The 13,985-nt window shown below is 46.0% G+C and overlaps 3 protein-coding genes across 4 annotated transcripts in view; 1 reads left to right on the top strand and 2 right to left on the bottom strand.

Annotated features, from left to right (window-relative positions):
- LOC1270676 (neuromodulin) overlaps window positions 1-8,153 on the top strand; it is a 79,134-nt gene extending 70,981 nt beyond the window's left edge. The window contains exons 3-4 of the mRNA XM_061660998.1: window positions 6,305-6,423; window positions 6,532-8,153. Of these exons, the coding sequence (XP_061516982.1) occupies window positions 6,305-6,423; window positions 6,532-6,654 (242 nt within the window). The 3' untranslated portion in view covers window positions 6,655-8,153. The remainder of the gene's footprint in view (window positions 1-6,304; window positions 6,424-6,531) is intronic.
- A 90-nt stretch (window positions 8,154-8,243) lies between these two features.
- LOC1270677 (BUD13 homolog) lies at window positions 8,244-10,908 on the bottom strand. The gene is made up of 3 exons (XM_061660997.1): window positions 10,712-10,908; window positions 8,772-10,628; window positions 8,244-8,699 (listed from the first exon to the last, which is right to left on the bottom strand). The coding sequence occupies exons 1-3, from the start codon at window positions 10,822-10,824 to the stop codon at window positions 8,336-8,338; spliced, it is 2,334 nt and encodes a 777-aa protein (XP_061516981.1). The 5' UTR covers window positions 10,825-10,908; the 3' UTR covers window positions 8,244-8,335.
- Window positions 10,909-11,274: 366 nt separating this feature from the next.
- On the bottom strand, window positions 11,275-13,672 carry LOC1270678 (protein FAM98A). 2 transcript variants are annotated; one of them, XM_061654480.1, is made up of 4 exons: window positions 13,334-13,670; window positions 12,257-13,247; window positions 11,797-12,064; window positions 11,275-11,733 (listed from the first exon to the last, which is right to left on the bottom strand). In XM_061654480.1, the coding sequence occupies exons 1-4, from the start codon at window positions 13,378-13,380 to the stop codon at window positions 11,411-11,413; spliced, it is 1,629 nt and encodes a 542-aa protein (XP_061510464.1). In that variant the 5' UTR covers window positions 13,381-13,670; the 3' UTR covers window positions 11,275-11,410. The 2 variants fall into 2 exon arrangements, with proteins under 2 accessions (XP_061510464.1, XP_061510463.1); XM_061654479.1 differs by having other exon boundaries at window positions 11,275-12,064; window positions 13,334-13,672.
- Between the last annotated feature and the right edge of the window lie 313 nt (window positions 13,673-13,985).

The raw sequence follows: 13,985 nt of genomic DNA, 5'->3' as shown, positions 1-13,985 counted from the left end.
TGTATCTGTTCTGTTTGATCGACCAATGTGTATGGACGAGGTGGTTATTTGATTTTACATGTGGGAGTGTGCATTACATCTTTTTACACCTTTTTTGTATTGAATTCGCTTACTTTTAGCTATGAAAATGTAATGCTCGACCCATCGTCGTGTTTTGTGAGCATTATTCTTACTAACTCTCTCGAATGCACCTTAAGGCCGGGGTACATTGTCCGTACTCGCTAGTGTAATTTTCACTAGCGCATCTGGCGGCGGCTGGTGGAAGCTTTTATTGGTCATCGAGGGAATGGACGTGTCGGACCGCAAACCGAAGTAGTTTTTTACCATTTTTTATGCGAAAATGTCTGAAATACTTTTCTAGTCCATTTTAAGTGAAAAAAAACATGGAAAAGGAACATAATTTCTGAAGCGGCTCGAAATTGTTTGACAAAATGCTTCCGTCAACCACCGCCAGTTGCGCTGGTGAAAATCGAAATTACACTAGCGAGTGCGGACAATGTCCCCCGGCCTTTACGCTCTAGATTGCTCTCTCCCCTGTTTCTATTTGTTACTGTTTCTATTCGTAAATTTTGCCTTCTTTCACTATTGCTGTTTATCTTTCTCTCTCGACGTTGGATTTGGCACAATGTACTTGAAATAATCCAAAGTAATCATGTTCAGAAAACCATAAATGTTACGTCATGGTACAATGTCTGGTGATTATAAAATTATAAAATTTATTAAAAACACATTTTCAATGCATTAAAATCAAAGCTAAATTTGCCTTAAAACGTATTTACAATTGTATTTTTTATTTTATTTTATTTTATTTTACAATTTTTTTACAGATTTCAATCAATTTTCTTCGATCTTAGCTTTTTTTTATCTTCTGCTACGTTTCACAGAGCCGAATTGGTTATGACCCAATCATTAACCCGAGAAATTCTCTTCGAGAAGGAAAATAAGCACTCAATGTATCTATTTTATTATTTAAATAAACTAACATTAGCACAACAATTTAACAAATTCAAACAAAGGAAAAACATTTTTACTCGTTTTTCCTAGCCAATCAATGATATCTTATCGATCTCCTCACAGTTGCTGCTGCTGCTGCAATCAAAAGTAATGCAGATTAAAAAACTTTTCCACAACCTGCACAGTTGTTGGGAAGTAGTGCAGTAGTTTTGCCGATTATACTTGACTTTCCACTCTGTCTCTTTCTCTCTCTCTCTCTCGCTATCCATCCTCCTATTCCCCTGTTTAATTGGCATAGTTCAAGTGCAACAAACTACACTTGTCTCAGAGCATCATCATTGCCTTGCCGATACCGATGACCATTGCAAAAGCTATGTGCAGCGTTCGTGGAGGTGATGGTGATGGTGGTTGGACAAAATGGACACCGTAGCAGCACGGAATGAATATTGCCTTTTTGCACAGCATTATCTTTCCACTTGAAAAAAGGTAATGCTTCTGTGCTGGGTTTTTTTGTTGTTGTGTGCACACTTTTCCTTCTTCCGAACACTTCTCTATTATGTGGCTCGTACGGCCATTATCAAACGTATTCCGGTTGAATGGTCCCGGCCTGCTTTGCTTGCTACTTTGTGCATTCAATACCCTCTACTGGGCCTATTGCCTTTCACGCCCGTTCTGCCGTATTGGCATTTATTGGTGGGCTAAAAAGGAGTGCATAAATATAGGAAAAATGTAAAAACAAAAGAAAACGCACAGAGCGTTAGAGCTAATAAATACACTACAATATGGCATGCTCTGAAGCCGCGTTTTTTCTCTCTTCTTCTATGCTCACACCAGCGATGAGCTTAATGTACTGGAAATTGGAAGCTTTGTAGATTAAAGCTTTCGTGCAGCAGTAGGCTGCGGCGAGATGGGTTTAACGTATTTTTTTATTTATTTTTAAAAAATCACCAAAAAATCGAAATCAAGCGACGATTTATACCGCACCGTTTACGTAATATCTCAATTCCACTCCCGTTCTGTTTTTGTTTTGCTTGACCCACTTTTTCCCTCGTGCCCTACCCATAAAAACGCGCGCGGCTTTATCGCTTTACATAAGCTCTCCATCAACAGCGTCCCCCCAATTTGGGCCAGCTCTCCAAGACACCACAACACAATCAGCTCGATAATCGACACCGGGCCCCGAGTCATCGACTCGAAGTGAGCAATTTTACTAAAACATTCCCCCTCTCCCCCCGGGAGGGCAAATAGCCTGGGTGGCCTTTTCCCGACCAAAAACCAAAGACAAACTATTGCTTGCTGCATGGGTTCTCTGTCCCTGCTCTTCTGTTCTTTTTCGGGTTCTCGTAAATAAAACATTCGGCCCCGGGTCGTTCGATAGGCTGACTTGTTTGTGGACTGGTGGCACTGCTACTGCTACTGCTACACTTCAGTGTAAATATTTAATTTCGATTCGTTCGTTCGTTTGCTGTCTGCCCGAGAGTCCCGATACCGAATACGAACGAAAGCTCATTCGCGCCCCTTTTCGAAACGCAAGCTCGAGCTAGGTGTACGTGGGGCGTAGCCATGGGTTTGAAAACGGACAGGCCTGAAGGAAATTTAATCCTCATAAAGCGCACACACACACAAAAGCAAAGGATTGACGGGAGGACGGATGACGAATCCGGAATCCCTTGGTTCGTGCGCGCCCTCCCCCCGGAAGCTTTTTACACAACAATCCACATCCGTCAGTTCGTGTTACATATCATCACGCTGATTTTTGCCGTGTTTTGTTTTTGCACCATTTTGGAGTGTGCGATGCAACACAGTGAAAAGCATTTTCAGCATGGAAATCGGTGTAAGCCTGCATCACGCGTGAGCGGACACATATCGATCAACCCTGTTGGTGCGTTTCCATGTCACCGGAAGCCATTCATCTTCCCCCGGTTCGCTCATCGCACACGCACAGCAAGCCGGAAAGATGAAATGCGAAAAGCTATCTATATGTAGCGCTGAATGGTCAGCGTGGGATGTAGTGGGAAATTAATTCCTTGATGCGTTGATTAATCGAAAGCAATAATGGGTTTGCCGAAACCCGTTATCAGAACGTGCTTTGTGTCGTGTTAATTATTTAGAATTCAGCTTACAGCACTGCAATACGATTCCTGTAATTCCCGGTATCAACATACGATTAATATTGATTCCGATTGGACAATAAATACAGTTTAGTGAGAATTTGCTGTGCTGTGTGCGCTTGCACATAAGAGGACATCGGATGGTTTGGATTAGATTTGAATGCCAGCACGATTGACCTGGCAGCTAAAAATACGCCTAACCAACGAAATAAATAATCATTAACACACATTGTGGGCCACCCTGTGAGTGGGATTGTGGAGGAGGCTTGCGCTCTCTAATTGAGATAATAAATTGTATAATCTCTACTTCCACTCACTCTCTCTCTCCGTCGCTCCCTCTCAATGGCAGCAAACTTTGGTCCAAAAAATTCACAATAGGACCACAATTATTGTGCTATGTTAACGAGAAGAGAAGCAAACAAAACTGGTTTCGTAAGTAATGGCATGTAAAGACGTGGAGTGGAAAAGTTTTGGTAAGCAAATTTACACGCCACCCTTAAAGTCGTGCACCACCACCACCACCACCACGACCAACAATTGGGTAAAGTTTTAATCAACACTTTTGGGAAAGACAAGGAGAATAAGGAAGCACATGGAAGTAAGGGAGAGATGGTATTGTTCTAAATTGGAAGTAGAAACTTCCTACTGAAGTGAAATTTATGTTAAATTAACAATTTGCTACCCCATAAAAGCTGCGGACAGTTGCAGAATGTTGCCATTCACTGTCTTACTCTTTCTCCCCCTTACTTTACACCACAATTCCGTTGGAATTCAGCTAAATAAAAAAGGATAAAACAACAAAACTCATCTTACTCTCTCTTTCTTTTTGGATATTCTTCAAATAAAGCATTCCATCCACACACACACACTCATACCAACCAGAGTGTCTGGTCCAGTTCTGGTTCGAATGAACTGTCGATGAAGATGTAATGCCGTTTTTCTTTAAGGGAACAGAAGAAGAAAAGCTTCCAAACCGCAACAAACCGATTACGTTGAATCACACAAAACTCGGAGGCTCGGTTGGGTTTCCAGACGCTTGTGGAAATCTAATTTCCATGTCATTTTCAACTCAGCTCAACCGCCGAGACACGTTAATGGGCAAACGAAAAACGTCGCAACAACACACGCACACACAAAAACGAGGCCTTTCTGTTGGCGTAGTTTGAAGGGCCAGGGGTTTTGTGATGTCCGGGAGCGGTGGGGAGAGGGAGAGAGAATAAATCGAAACCTTTTCTTCAAAAGATTCTGGCGCGTATTGACATGAGATGATGACGACGGTGGTTTTAAACACATCTTTTAAGCTTTTGTGAATAAAAGCGCGATTTGAAGTTTGTCTATTGTTTAAAAACCTATTTGTTCTGTTGAATTATTCCTTCTATTTCTCAATAGAAAAGCTTCAATACATTTGAAAATGCCTCTTTGGAATAAAGTCCGTCTATCTTCTGCCACAAAGAAAAGCCCCCCCCAGGCGCACAGCACACTAGGATTCGATCGCACGCCCAACGGTGCGCAGAGTCAATCACTTACCCACTGCACCACATCACCGCCATCTGTGTCGATCGTTAGAAGCTCCATTTAATGCACCGATAATTCCACTATCAAACACATTCCACCAAATCACGCAAGTATTACAGGGTTTTCAATGATATTATTGTCGTGTTCAGCGAGTTGTTGATTCGTTCGGGCATATAATTGACACTTTCAGCGAGATATTGAATTGTTCGGAAGCAGGCGTTGACAAGTTCGGCGATATTATAGAGCTGTCACTTTCGTACCCCTTGGACTGCAGCTTGGATCATTCTCATCAGAAGGTAAACAAACGGTTTTCGTAAAAATATGTTTGTTTTAACTAATTCATGAATTAAACAGCTTGGGGAATGATTATTAGCTACTTTTAGGACTTTTCAGAATGAAAAATTGAACCCTGCGGCACAGTGTGTAAACAAAACAAATGACAACACTACAGAATTGCTGAACTTGTCAACGCCTGCTTACGAACAATTCAATATCTCGCTGAAAGTGTCAATTATATGCCCGAACGAATTAACAACTCGCTGAACATGTCAATAATATCATTGAAAACCCTGTATAAACCTTTAACGACCGTTTATTTTGAAATGACGGTCCCCGTCAATAATCCCTTTTATTGTGCTCGGAATGATGTGAGCGTGTGTGCTTTATTCACTTTTGCGTACAATCAATACCGCCAGATATTGTTTTGTGAGACTAAACTATAAAAAAACAGGCGCAAAGTATCGTGACAAATGTTGAGTCTTCTTTCAACAAAAAGAAGACACAATCGATTCAGGGATACATCGACACCAACCATTGGGAGGGAGCATTAGTGAGCTGCTCTTAAGAATCCGCGCTCGAATGCACCACACCAAACACTTGAATGTTGTTTTTCACCGTCGTTGTGGCCGGGAGAGAAGAAGTTGTTTGTGTGTGATCGATAAGTGGAAATCGGAGAAACGATTCCACAGCATTCCACAGCTTAACGAGCCATCATTACTCGCAGCAAAGCGATGGAAAATAACAAACTGTACATTTCCTTTACAAGCTAGTGTTTTGGGATGAAGTAAACTCAGTTCGGCTTGGAGGAAAAATGGCTGCCTGTAAGAGACGGTATAAAAATATTATAAATAAAGGCAGAAAAGAATTTTACACAACTGTTCGGCAAAAAAAAAGGAAGTTTGTTCAAAATTCAATATCCTGTTTAATTTAATTTAAAAAATATATAAAACTCCCACACTGGCTTTTCACATTGGCCATCACAGTCATAAACCTACATATAAAAAAAAACAAAGCAAAAATCCACAACCACCAGAGCATTTTAAAATAGCCCTTACCAGCCACGTCGATGATGGCTCACGTGTAATGAAATTTCATTTCGAAAAGATCCATCAAACCGGAATTGAAATTGATTTAACGATTTTTTCACTGCACGCGGGGTGTTGGTTGTTGCACCCAGGGAGGGCTCAATAAAACTCCCCTAGCTACGCGAACGGTTTGCGAACAGAGAGCACCGCCTGCTTCGGTGTTGGTGGTTTGCATTTCGTCTGCGATCCAATCAATCTGGCACCCATTTGCAACCGAAAATCAAATTGTTGTCCGTCCGTGTGTGTGTGTGTGTGTGCGGAAACTTCCTGGTGGCATTTTTCGCGCTTTTCTGTTTGTTCTATCCTTTATTGTGTATTGATTTTGGTGTTTTTTCCTTCTCTCTCTTCTTCCTTTTGTAGAGCTGACTCACGCCGCGACCCGTATACAGGCCAGCTTCCGTGGTCACATGGCCAGAAAGACGGCCACGAAGGGCGAGGACGAGAAGAAGGAGGTGGACATTGATGAAATTACCAAAAAGGTAAAACCGAAGGAAGGCCTCGCTCGAAAGTATTTGCCGAAATTTTGCTCTAATTCATTTCCACCATTTTTTTTTTTTTGCTCGTCTTCCCAACCCAACGTCACCCAGGTGGCCGAAGAGCTGGACATCGACATGGACGATCCGGAGCTGCACAAAGCGGCCAGCAAAATTCAGGCCTCCTTCCGCGGGCACAAGGTGCGCAAGGATGTACCGAAGGAGGGCGAAAACTAAGCCGCTCTGTTGGTGGGTGCGTTGTTGTGTGCTTGGTGCGTAACCGTAGCAGCGCGCAGCGAGTGGCATTGGTGGTGGTGGTGGTGGTCGTACTCCGGCGGCGGTGGCGACGACGACGACGATATCCTCCCATTTATCCCCATGTGTTTTGGTAAACGAGTAAATATCGCAAATTTGTGGAAATTTAATGATAAACAGTAATACTGAATAAAGCAAAAGGCGCGCGCCCAATACCATTTTACGGACGGACGGAAGTTGCACTTGTTATGATTTTATAAATTTTATCGATTTCGATCGAATCGAATATATTAAACACAAAAGAAAAGAAAAAAACAGTAACTTAGAAATCAATCCTACTGAAGAACATACACAGATGCAGAATACAAAAAAAACAGTTACAAAAACAAAACCACACAACTAGAGTGGCTCCTCTAAATGAACGTAATGTGTGAATTTCTAGTAATTATATCACGCGACACAGGGCCAGAAAGGAGGTAGCCATCAATTGAAAAATTGTGGCAAAAGGAAACGAACACATTTAAAAAAAACACACAGAACAGAAAACGGAATGGAAATGGAAAAGCAAAAATAAAATAAGTCACAAAAAAACTTCAAATACAGCAACACAGAGAGAGAGAGAAGATAATGAAATGAAACAATTAGCATCACAAAACACAGCAACTCTTACTCTTTAAGCGTACTAATGCAAAACAAAAACAAACACAAACACATTAGAAAGATGATATAAATACTAAGATACCCAAATTTCACAGCGGTAAGCCATTTCTATTCAATAATAAAACATCTAAACAAAACCCAAGGCAAAGGCAACAAAGCTCCCAAATGGCAAAGGCCAGCATAAGCAACTAAATTAATAGTTTAGCGCTCGAAAATGGTTCGTAAATTTCTCGATCACTCTTTCCCGCCCCTCAGGGGGTTTGTGTTTTCCGGTTTTCGGTTACATTGCCTAAAACGCTTCGGAATGAGCGAGCGAGCCCCACGGAACCTGTGTGAACCCGTTTGAAGGACAGGAGGATTGTACTTTTAGTCAGATCAGGGCCGTTTTAAGAGAGAGATAATGAGGGCGCGAGGGCAGTGGGGAGGTTCCTTCCTAGGCGACTCTATAGACCTTTTTTCCCATTCGGCGTTTGATAGTTGTATCGGCAATCGAAACCGAAGTAGAGCATTTGCGGACATAAAATACAGACACGGGGCGCACAGGGGGGACTGCATTTAGTCATCAGTATCGGTGAAGCCCTAGAAAACAGGGACATAACACGTTACACACACACGCAAACATGTAAACACCACCCTTGAAATGTCCCTCCTCCGATGATACGCGCGCATTAGCTTCGAGGACTTGCGGCGTACGCGAGACGCACCCCGGAAGTTGGAGAGACGAACGCGAACGGAGTTACACTTGTCACCGCCATGAATGTAATACTGTCGTCAATAGGCAAAATAAATGCATAACTACATTGAGCTTTAAAATCCCACAACGAGGTGTTTTCGAGGAGCAGGGGGGAATTTCGGTTTGTTTAGTTCTCTGCATTTGAAAAACATAGGAAAAAATCATTGAGAAACGATGGTAAAAGGTGGTCTTCTCTGTAACATGTACTTTCGGGTCTCATACATGAAGATGTTGTTGAAAAACTATTAATTACTACCTGGCTCCACATGCTTACATGTCCTCCACGCTGTACTTGTACGCCTCCTCCTCTACCGCCTTCTTCTTGCTCATCGTTTCGAACCAGCGCTTTTCGAAGCCGTTCGATCGGTCCACACCGTCCCATCGATAGCCGGGCCGTATGCCGTACCGATTGTCCGGGAACGCACCCTGATAGACGGGCTTTTCCGGGATGCCGGCCCGCTTGTTCTCCTCCCTCCGTTTGCTGCGCAGGTACTCCAGCATTGGGTCACCTTCCCGCTCCTGCTGCTTCAGATGCTCGTCCAGGTCCTTGTCGTTGGCGTACCGTGCCAACGGTTTCTCCATCTCGCGAGCCGCCTCCTCCAGCTGCGCCCTATAATCTTCCACCTGTTTAACGCTGTTCAATGGGAAACAGAATTCAATTAAAGCAAAGGAAATGCTATCCCTTGCGGGCATCCCGACTGCTTACCCCTTGCCCCAGCGCGTGTAAATTTCCTTCTTCTTCTCATCGTGTTTTCGCTTCGCCAGCTCCTCGCGCAGCTCCTTCTCCACGTCGCGGCGTCGGCCGCCCTTCTCGCGCACCACCGTTTCCGCATACCGGCCGGACATTTCGTCCGACAGCTTCATCAGCGCTTCCCTTTCCCGGGCCCGATGCTGCTCGTTTTCCTCCCGCAAGGACTTTGCGTCCTGCAGACCGGCCCGTTTGCCGTCGAGCGTTTTTGACATCTTTTCCGCCGGCGCGTGCCTGCTGGCGGATGTGGACGGTGAGCGTGGTTCCTGCTTGATGCGGCGCTGCTCCACCACCTGGTTCCTTCGCGGTGGACTTTCCCGATCCTGTGGTCGGGTCGATTTCCTCGGCGGCGAAAGGTCGGAGTCGGAACTTTTTCTTTCCTGCTTGATACGCACCGGCGGTGACATCGTTCTACCGTGGGAAGGTTGCTGCTGTCCCCTTTCGGGGCTTCGACGCGATGAGCGTCTTGGGGGACTTTCGTCTGAATCGTTGTGGTGACGTTCTCTCTTCACTGTTACGGTTTGCGATCGGCCTACCGCTTCCTTTGCTCGGCTGTGGCGTGGTGGACTTTCGTCGGAATCATGCCGCCGATTGGAGGACTTTTTGCGATCGTATTCCTTTCTCCGGGGAGGGCTCTCGTCCGAATCGCTCGAACGATGCCGTACCTCTCTGTTGTCCCTTTCGCGGTATTCCTTATCCCGGTGGCGTCTGGGCGGACTTTCGTTCCAATCGTGTCGTTGTTTGCGTCGCTCCGGTGCCTTTTCTTCCCTTCGCCGGGGAGGACTTTCATCTGAATCATGCTGTCGGCGTTTCCGTGGTGGGCTAGTATCGTTCCGTTTCTCTGTGCCCGCTTTTCTCCTGGGAGGGCTCTCATCAGAATCATCTTTTCGTCCTTTTCCTCTAGAAATGTCCTTCTCTTTGGATCTCCTTCTTCGTGGTGGACTTTCGTCTGAATCCGGATGTTTTCTCGTATTTTTACTCGTTCCAGTTTTACGGGGAGGACTCTCATCGGAATCGTCACCACTTCGTTTTCTTCTTACGTCATCCTTCTCTTTGGATCTCCTTCTTCGTGGTGGACTTACATCCGAGTCGTAATTTTTTCTCGTACTTTCCCGTGTATCATCTTGTTTTCCCTTCTTTCTCGACACTTCCTTCTCTTTCGATTTTCCCCTTCGAGGTGGACTTTCGTCCGAGTCCTGATGATTCCTTGTACCCGTTTTTCGTGGAGGACTCTCATCGGAATCGTCATCTCTATGATTTCGTCTTTTGTCCTCCTTCTCTTTGGATCTCCCCCTTCGTGGTGGACTTTCATCCGAATCATGTCTTTTCCTGCTTTTCCCCATTGCGGATTTCCTTGGTGAACTCTCATCCGAGCCGTCCCGCTTGTTTCTCCCTCTAGCCACGTCCTTCTCTTCCGACGCCCTTCTTCGAGGAAGACTTTCATTCGAATCCTTCCCTCTCCTATCGCTTCTACTACCCTTCTGTTGACGGGGCGGGCTTTCGTCCGAGTCATACTTTCTCCTGCGTTCGGTCTTCGCTCCTTGCGCTTTAAAACTCACCCGAGCTTCAGCATTACCATCCGGCCGTTTGCTTTCGTTTGCCCGTAGCATCGCATCGAAACCACCATCGTTAGCGTTCAATGCTTTCCACTTGGCGCTACTAAAGTCCTCCTTGGCGCGCAGCTCCGGCGGCCGTTCGTCGATAATTCCCACCACCTGCGGTGCCTCTTCGTCGAGCCCGAACAGGTCCGTTTCATTGTCATCGATCCGGCTCTGCAGTGCCGATAGGTCGAGATCATCATCGACGATCACTACACTATGGAAAACGGAAAGAATGTTTTACTCGACCTGCACACACACAACATTGACAATCTTGGCAAGCAGGCAACTCATACTTACTTGGCCTTTTTGGCCGCTTTTAACTTGTCTTTCTTTTTCTTTTTCTTTTTCGCGTCCTTATCGTTGGAAAGATAGCGTTTGAGATACTCTTTCTGGTCGATTTTTGCTGCCATGATGCGGGATGCGGCTCATCAATTTCTACGGGACACGAATAAAAAGGTAAAAACGCGCGTTACTTGTTTACATTCAGCAGTGACAGCTCGCAAGCTGCGTGATTGCTGTCAGATTGCATCCCTTCAGAAACGACACATTGCGGCCGCCCTGCAGAAATGACACATTTGGTTGAATTGTTTGTTGCTCATTTTTTATTTATTTCAAATGAGCTTGTTCTAATGGTCGTTTCACTTTATATTAGAAAAGTAAATGAATATGTTTATGCAGCATTTGCAAAATGTTAATCTGTTATAATTAATGCATTTGCAAAGTATTAATGTTATCTGTTATGAATATAACGACTATTTCGTTCTGAAAGATCTTTAAACTGTTAAAATCTTCTAAAAATTCCAAGTGAAAACTATTAACCACCTGTGCTATAATACATAAATTTAGTGTCTCACAACAAGTACAGTATGACAACGAAAGACTGCTGCCGCTTGTTTATTGATGGTATGATCCGAACATGTATCTTATGCCAATTTTCTTTGTATGGCAGGAAACGAGTAGAAAATGCACACTGAAACGTGACCACGGGGATGGATTTCAGCGCCGTCCACCCCCTCGATTGTAGTTGGAACGTCCGCCGCCTCCACGACCGCCACCCCGGCTGCTGTACTCGTTGTCGTAGTTGTTGCGGTTGTCTCCATAGCCGGCGTTACCACCTCGGTCACCACCGTAACCACCGCCCCGATCGCCCCCATACCCACGGTCCGATCCTCCGTAGCCACGGTCGCTGTAGTTGCCTCCGCCGCGATGGTCACTGTAGCCGGCCCGACTGCTGCTGCCGGAATTGTTGCTGTACTGATCGCTGCCACTGCTGTAGCTGCTGCGTCCCGATCCCGATCCGTACCCGCTGTGGTTGTAATCTGCAATGGAGCGAATGTAATTGAACCCAAATGTAACAAGATTTGATGGCCATTTTAACCTACCCTGTTGAGGTTGCGACCAGCCGCCTTGTACACGACTGCCCCGGTTCTGATTGTGACCTCCACCACCTCCTCCACCTTGATGGAAGCCACCACCGCCACCGCCACCACCCGTACCGTTTCCGGCACCATGGTTGTATCCTCCTCTGCCTCCCTGATGGTAGTTTTGACCTCCTCCCTGGTTATAGCCCTTGTTGGAGTAATTTCCCTGCTGCTGCTGTTGCTGAAATCCTCCACCACCGGCATTATTACCGCCGCCTCGTCCGCCTCCCTAAAAAGTAGAAATTTTAGAAAAATGAAGTAATTATTTGTTGTAAAATAGCAAAAATCAATTTCGTCACTCACAGCCATATCCTATGTGAGAGTAGCATAGCAAGGACATAAAAAGGGGACTCTTTGAGAAAATAATTCTTTTTGTCTAATTTTAACCTAAAAATAAGCCAATAAAATGTCTAGTACATACCCTGCCACCGCCAAACCCACCACGACCACCACCACCACCGCCGCCAGTGTTGCGCTGCGTTTGCCAGGACGGCATTTCCAGCGGCGGCGGATTGTGCTCGTACGCTCGTCCGCCCCTGTCCGGCACGCGCCCAATTATGTGCCGCTGGATCTTGCTCTTGGTGTTCTTGCGCACCGACGCGCTGCTCGTCTTCTCGATGATGGCGAGCGTTTCGCGGGCCGCCAGCAGCGCCGCAATGTCCGTGTCGCGCCCACCGACCTCCATCGTATCGAGCAGTTTGCGCTTTTCCGCGTACCGGTCCGCAATCACGCCCTCCTTGTCCTTGACGCGGCTCGACCACCGGAAGCTCTGGATCGTCACGTCCAGCCGGGTGAGCAGCATCTTGCGCCGCAGATCGTACTCGCTGTCCAGATCCTTCTGCAGCTTCTCCAGCTTAGCCCACTGTTCGGCCGTCAGGCGCTCCTTCGGGCTGAACAGCGGTTTGCTGAGCCGGTTTTCGCCCGCCTTCCGGATCGTCTCGTCAAGGCTCGCGTTAATGCGCTCGAACAGTGCCTTCGGGGGCACGTTGTTCGGCGGCTTGCCCATGCCGAGCGTGATGCAGATGTCCTTCAGCGCGGCCGCGGTCGGCGATTCGTGCAGCGTGATGACGGTCGACTTTTCCTTCGGCTTGAGCGATTCGAGCATTTTGAACGCCATCAGCTCGTTGATCAGGTAGTCTAGCAAGAGCAGCTTCGATTCGAGCGTTTGCAACCGGTCCGACACATGGCCGGACGTGAGGCTCGCGTACGGGCAGGTGAGCTCCTTGAGAAAAGCGGACAGCTCCAGTATGAACGAGCTGGCATCTTCACTCTTCCCAACGCGCTCGTCCAGCTTGCCGAGGATGCGGATCTCCTCCGTCAGCCACAGGACGATGTCCTGAAACTCGCCGCTCTGCGGCCCCGCAAAGATTGCCGTCGACGCATAGTTCTGATCGAGAAACGGTCCTTCATACCTTTGGGAGGAGGAAGAAGGGTTTTCAGGAAGGGCCTCACTGTTAGTCGCAGTTTTAGCGGTTGTACACAGACTCATATGACTCACCCCACATTTCGCAGCTCGTAGATGAGTTGTGCCTCATCCGCAGCCATGGCCACCAGTATCAGACCTCAGCGAGAGGGAGAGCAGCAACGAAAAGCCGGCTTTTGTGACCGTACGTAGGAAATGTGTCTGCACCGCACACTTTTACGCGTACAAATTTCGACGTAAAGTGAGGAATTGTTAAAACAACATCCACAAACCTGTTAAAGCGAAACTGGTGCCGCAGGCTGAGGATAAACAATCGCTTTGCTTGCGTTTTCTTCGGGGAAAAAACTCTTTCTAGCCTTCACTTTGCCTTCGGCTGCCGCAAGGAGCTGAAAATGTTGCTTGTCAAAGTTGTTGTTGTTTCTGTTTCCATTGCAAGAAAATCGTTTTAGGGGATATTATTTTCAAGCAAACTTGAAATGGATGTCGGATTGCACTTGACTTGGAAAATTTGCAGTAATCGTAAAAAATTGGATAATTGGTTTGTTTCAAATGATTTTTAATGCATTTAAAGGCATAGCGCGTCATGAGAGATATCTCTGCAGGCGAAATCCATACATCCAGATTCTTTAAAATCAGAGCAAAATGCTTGGCCAACGTTTGCAGTAGCCATGACGATGAACAGCCTCCGGAATCGAATCGGATCATATCTCCATGAACTATCTCTCCC

Source organism: Anopheles gambiae, chromosome 3, assembly GCF_943734735.2.
Source record: "Anopheles gambiae chromosome 3, idAnoGambNW_F1_1, whole genome shotgun sequence".
Classification (NCBI taxonomy): Eukaryota; Metazoa; Arthropoda; class Insecta; order Diptera; family Culicidae; genus Anopheles; species Anopheles gambiae.
This window is presented reverse-complemented; position numbering and strand designations above follow the sequence as displayed.

Bases quoted from the DNA above. Each gene is read 5' to 3' on its own strand.
- LOC1270678 (XM_061654479.1), bottom strand. From the start codon at position 13,380: ATGGCTGCGGATGAGGCACAACTCATCTACGAGCTGCGAAATGTGGG. The intron at 13,248-13,333 runs GTGAGTCATATG...CTCCTCCCAAAG, and splicing joins TACGAGCTGCGAAATGTGGG to GTATGAAGGACCGTTTCTCG. The intron at 12,065-12,256 runs GTATGTACTAGA...TCTACTTTTTAG, and splicing joins GTGGGTTTGGCGGTGGCAGG to GGAGGCGGACGAGGCGGCGG.
- LOC1270677 (XM_061660997.1), bottom strand. From the start codon at position 10,824: ATGGCAGCAAAAATCGACCAGAAAGAGTATCTCAAACGCTATCTTTCC. The intron at 10,629-10,711 runs GTAAGTATGAGT...CGTTTTCCATAG, and splicing joins AAAGCGGCCAAAAAGGCCAA to TGTAGTGATCGTCGATGATG. The intron at 8,700-8,771 runs GTAAGCAGTCGG...CCCATTGAACAG, and splicing joins TACACGCGCTGGGGCAAGGG to CGTTAAACAGGTGGAAGATT.